The sequence below is a fragment of the Lampris incognitus genome, chromosome 18, assembly GCF_029633865.1.
Source record: "Lampris incognitus isolate fLamInc1 chromosome 18, fLamInc1.hap2, whole genome shotgun sequence".
NCBI lineage: Eukaryota > Metazoa > Chordata > Actinopteri > Lampriformes > Lampridae > Lampris > Lampris incognitus.
In genome coordinates, this window is record NC_079228.1 from 30,593,440 (window position 1) to 30,599,439 (window position 6,000).

General features: G+C 45.8%; 1 protein-coding gene across 1 annotated transcript in view; it reads right to left on the reverse strand.

Moving 5' to 3' along the window:
- The window catches only part of necab1 (N-terminal EF-hand calcium binding protein 1), a 58,791-nt gene that overhangs the window by 22,939 nt on the left and 29,852 nt on the right, over nucleotides 1-6,000 (reverse strand). Inside the window, exon 6 of the mRNA XM_056298832.1 lies at nucleotides 1,020-1,156. Coding sequence (XP_056154807.1) covers nucleotides 1,020-1,156 — 137 coding nt within the window. The remainder of the gene's footprint in view (nucleotides 1-1,019; nucleotides 1,157-6,000) is intronic.

The window sequence follows — 6,000 nt, forward strand, 5'->3', positions numbered from 1 at the left end:
AGAACAGCCTGGTGGAAACAAGGTTGCTGTCCCACTATCAATTATACTGCTCCATTTCTATGGCTTGGGTCTAATGGTGCGTAATATACATAGATCCATCCATGCATTATCCAAACCGCTTATCCTGCTCTCAGGGTCACGGGGATGCTGGAGCCTATCCCAGCAGTCATTTGGCAGCAGGCGGGGAGACACCCTGGACAGGCCACCAGACCATCACAGGGGACACACACACACATACACACACACACACACACACACATTCACACCTAGGGACAATTTAGTACGGCCGAGTCACCCAACCTGCATGTCTTTGGACTGTGGGGGGAAAAGGGAGCACTGGGAGGAAACCCACGCAGACATGAGGAGAACATGCAAACTCCACACAGAGGGAGACCGGGGCTCGAACCCAGGACCTTCTTGCTGTGATGCGACCGTGCTAACCACTGCGCCACCGTGCCGTATTATATTTACTATGCAATGCATTAGCACCACTTTCAATATAGTCTGTTGTACTATGGACCAATCCATGTACATGCTACATCTCAGTTGTTTTATGGTATAAAAATCAACCTGCAACCCGTCGCCACTCTTTTATTTACATCTCACTTTCAAAAGTACGTTAAATCACTGACATCAACAACAAATCTATGTTGAATGTCAGGAAATGAGCATTTGGATACAGCAGATAAATATACTGAGTACAAATTATTGCACTGAAAGCAACTCGCGTCAGATAACAATGTCTGTTACGGCTTCAGTGTAAAATTAAATTAATGTGTGGGTGGGCAAAATCACAATTAACAGCTGTGAGAACCAACTGTTAATAAGACTGAAAACGCGTGTCATCAATTACATTACATTTCAATTTACAATGTTTCAAACGTTCAGCTTAGTCAAAGGGCAATTAAATCATCTGAAGGAATTGCACACTTATATAAGTGTGTGTGTGTGTGTGAGAGAGAGAGAGAGAGAGAGAGAGAGAGAGAGAGAGAGAGAGAGATAGATAGATATTTCCATACTTCTCTTGACGAGTCTGTTCAGCCGTTGTTTCCATGGCACACTCTAACGAGCTTTGGAGAGAATGGAGTTGATTGGTCGTCTCCTTCAACAGGAAACGAGTGACAAACTGCTCCAGGTGGGCGGAGTCTTGATATTCCTGTCAATCAAGAGGAAGAAGGTGGACAAGTCAGAGGAAAAGAGAAAAACGTTTGAGCCGCGTCAGAACTCGCTCTCCATTTTGCTTGAGTATCTGAATTCTAACCGTTAAGATTTATTCACCACATACTGTCCTCAAAAATTCCCATAATGCAACTGCAAACATTGCGCCCGAGTCACAAACACTACTTTATGCTAAAAAAAAAATGTAACCAGTTATTTTCTTGCCCGGTGCGGGATTCGATACGGGGTGTATTGCACCACAAGGCGACATCACTAACCGCTCGGCTAAAGGATCAGACCCGTTAACTAGGGACTAATGTGTCTTATTAGTAGTTTACAGTAAAAAATTAATACAATGCAATGCTTCGACTCTTCTCTGATCTGCACATGCACTCTTTTCACTGTCAAATACTGCGTAATGGGACAAGAAGAAGACGCAAAATGATCATTTGGAAGCGCGTGCGCCCAGAGGCATGAGGGAGCTGATATGCTGAACGGAGGGGGGCAGTGTAACGAGCACGGATAAATAGACTTGCTAGCCCTTGACTAACGGGTCGGACCCTTTTGTCGATGGTTAACGTAGTTGCCCGTGGTGCGGGAGACACGGGTTCGCGTCCCAGCTGCAGCGATTCCCAGGCAGAAGTGGGATGGTGAGACCGTGAGGCCATCGGAAGCGCGTGCGCCCAGAGGCGTGACGGGGCCGACCAGATCATGTGTGGAGTGGTCAAACCCGGAGTCTTTCGTTATCATCCTCAGCGAAGGGCATCTCAGCCATGAACTACCTAAATACCATCAGCTGATTAAATGCCTGACCAGGGAGGAGAACACTTTAGATCACTGTTACACTACAATCAACAGTACCTATCACACAGTTCCCCATGCTGCACTGGAACACTCTGACCAAGTAATGGTCCACCTGATTTCTGCATACAGGCATAAATTAAAACTCACTAAACCTGTTGTGAGGATATCTAAGAAGTGAACCAATGGAGGATTTTTGTGCGTGCTTGGACTGTACTGACTGGGACGTTTTCAGGTCTGCCACCAACAGTCTGGATGAGTACAATGAGACTGTGACATCTTATATCAGCTTCTGCGAGGACAAATGTATACCATCACACACCAGCGTTAGTTACAACAACGACAAACCCTGATTTAGAGTTAAACTTAGACAGCTTAGGTTGGAAAAGGAGGAAGAATTTAGGACCGGGGACAAGGTCTGGTTTAAAGAGTCTAAAAATACAGGTTTAGCAAGACGGTGAGAGATGCTACTAAATGACTGTACTCTGGGAGACTTCAATAGCAGTTCTCACAAAACAACTCAGCCTCTGTCTGGGCTTCAGACAAATCACTAACTACAAACTGAAAGCCCTCCACTCCACAAATTATTTGCGCCTGGCCAACGAGTTGAGTTCTATTGCCAATTTGAAAAACAATGCGATAGTCTTGACGCCATCCCCCGTTACTCCATCCACCAGCTCCTGACCACCAGCTCCTCCTTCCCTGCCTCAGCAGGGGCCCAGGGCTCTCCACAACTACCCACCTTAGAGGCCTCCACCTCCCTACCACAAGGACGAACCTCTTCATCCTGGAAAGGGATGTTAACAGGCTGGTCAAGAAACAGAGCCCCTGCAAAGCTGCTGGACCAGACTCTGTCTCTCTCTCCATCCTGAAGCACTGTGTTGATCAGCCATCTCTGGTGTTCAGACATGTCTAACAGCTCACTGGAGACATGCCATGTACCAGCCTACTTCAAGATTTCCGCCATTACCCCCATCCCCAAAAAAACCAAGCACCACAGGACTCAGTGACTACAGACTGTCAGACCTGTCGCCCTGACCTCTGTGGTAATGAAGTCTTTTGAGTGCCTTGTTCTGTCTCACCTTAAAACTATCACTGACCAACACTTCAACTCCCTGCAGTTCCCCTACAGAGCCAACAGGTCGGTGGATGATGACGTAAACATGGCACTCTACTTCATCCTTTAGTACCTGGACTCTAAAGGAACCTATGCCAGGATCATGTTTGCCGATTTCACCTCTGCTTTCAACACCATCATCCCGGAACTGCTGCAAGACAAGCTCTCCCAGCTGCATGTGCCTGTCTCCACCTTCAGGTGGATCACAGACTTCCTTTCTGACAGGAAGCAGCACATGAAGCTGGGGGAAACACGTTTCTGAGTCCCGGACCATCAGAACTGGTTCCCCTCAAGGCTGTGTCCTTTTACCTCTACTCATCTCCCTGTGTACAAACAGCTGCACCTCCAGTCACCAGTCAGACAAGATCCTGAAGTTTGGTGATGACAACACCCTTATTGGCCTGAGATGGTTGTGGACTTCCGAAATTACCTAGCCCCACCCACCCCCATCACCCTTGGTGGCTCCTCAGTCAACACTGTGGAATCCTTTCGCTTCTTTGGCCCCATTATCACCCAGGACCTCAAGTAGGAGCTGAACATCAGCTCCCTCACCAAGAAGGCACAGCAGAGGATGTACTTTCTGCACCAGCTGAAAAAGTTCAACCTGCCAAAGCCAATGATGTGGCACTTTTATACTGCCAACATTGAGTCGATCCTCCTGCTGACACTGCCAAGGACAATGGCAGACTGCAGCGTATCATTCACTCTGCAGAGAGGGTGATTGGCTGCAACCTGCCATTCCTCCATGACTTGTATGCCTCCAGGACACTGAAGCGAACAGGAAAAATCATGGCCGACTCTTCCCACCCAGGCCATGGTCTCTTCAAAACACTCCCCTCTGGCAAGAGGCTAAGGTCTATAAAATCCAGAACCTCACCCCACAAGAACAGTTTCTTCCTTACAGCAGTAGGCCTTTCTAACAAACCCCCAGACACCCAGAAATCTTGACATTGCCACCTACCCACCCCTTTTTTATCTTCCCTACTGTGCTCTCTGTATATGGTTACCCTGCACAAAACCTGCACTATCCCGTAAAAAACAAAACAAAAACTCTTATTCTGTAAATACCTTCTTAAAATTCTAATCTAACCTTTTGCAAATACAGCTCCTGCCACCCAGTGCCGGGCATCAGGGGCTGCCATGTGGTCTCATGTTCAACTCTGAACTGGTGGTGATTGCACCTTACTTTCATTTTTATGTTATTTTTATCTTTTATGTATATTTTATTTATTATTCGTTTTAACTTTTGAGATGGTTTGGACATGTGTGGAGGAGAGATGCTGGGTATATTAGGGGAAGGACGCTGAATATGGAGCTGCCAGGGAAGAGGAAAAGAGGAAGACCAAAGAGGAGGTTTATGGATGTGGTGAGGGAGGACCTGTTCTGCACCTGTTCTAGATACTGATATTTGACCTATGATTTTGAATATGCTGTCTTTTATTATGTTGTACACTCGTATATGTAGATGATTTTGTGTCGGTTGTTGTGAACCAACAAGTCTTGAAATCAATGGGACTTTACCTGTATTAAAGGGTTAATCAAGTCCAGTCAATTTTATTTGTATAGCCAAATATCACAAATTACAAATTTGCCTCAAGGGGCTTTACAACAACACAACATTCTGTCCTTAGACCCTCACATTGGATAAGGAACAACTCCCTAAAAAACCCTTTGACAGGGAGATAAAATAGGAAGAAACCTCAGGGAGCGCAAGAGAGGAGGGATCTCTCTCCCAAGATGGACAACGTGCAATGGATGTTGTTTTGAGTTGGAAAGAAGGAGGAGGAGAAGAAGAAGAATGAATAGGTTGAACAAATTGAAGGAACCTGCCTTTAGCCGACTGTACCCTCTGGTAAAACAGACACTAACCAATCAGCAAAGAGAATTGGCAATGTGACAGCAGCAAGCTTGACGTGTTCATCTGTCATCACTACATTTCCAAATTTCACCATGTGCTCATTAGGAAATCCCTCAGAGAGCATCCATTCACTCAAGATTACATAAGACAACCTTGACCAAGGAGATGACAGAAAAGGAGGATCGAGGTGTGGAGAGAAGACAAAAATGAACTGCATACCAATATATATAGCCCAGACATCTCTGATTGTGACTGACTGTGTCATTTCCAACAAGATGACTGGCTAACCTTTTCTGGGTGGGTGATAATGGGACTGTCTGTGACAATGGTATCCGGATTTCATATGTTAGCGGGAGGCAGAAGGAATGCCCCTACTGGCCCAGCTGCTGTGAGAGCAGGAAGTGAGCAACAAAGTGGGTAAATGCTGAAACAAACAAACAGTATCTCAGCTGACCTCTTCTGATCAGAAATAAAGGGGGGGGGGAGCTCAGAAAGGGATGCAGAAACATTTTTGATGAAAGAAAAAAGTCGCATGGGTTATTGTTATATAACTATTTTGTTTGCATTTTTACATCTCTGGGATGTTTTCATGTCACGTTTTCTTCTGTGGGAAGAAAGGGCCAGAGAGTGACAGAAAGAATAGAAGATGGATGGAAAGACAGGAAACCAGTTTCCAAACATAAAGTCATTTACCAGAGTTGCCTCCGAGCACCTGCTTCTTCTCCGTAACCACAAATCGTCAACAGAAATGAAATCAAAATCATAAATCAAACCGACTGTGTTGAATCAATCACCCTAACCATTATTCACACCGTCACATCAGTGTAATGAATTTCCTTGCCATCAAATGGTTCAACCCGGCGGGTATTTTTTTTCTTTCATTCAGGGAGTCAGGGTAAATTTTCTCTTCTCCCACCACAACCTCGATGTCACCCAGAGGGATGGGGGGAAAAAACGGAATAATGTGTTGGAGAGTGATTGTTTTGCTGTGACCGGATCATTTGCAGGGCAAGGCTAGTGTTGGGTTGGACCAAATCGGCGCGCGGTGAGTGGTGTTCGGCTCCCC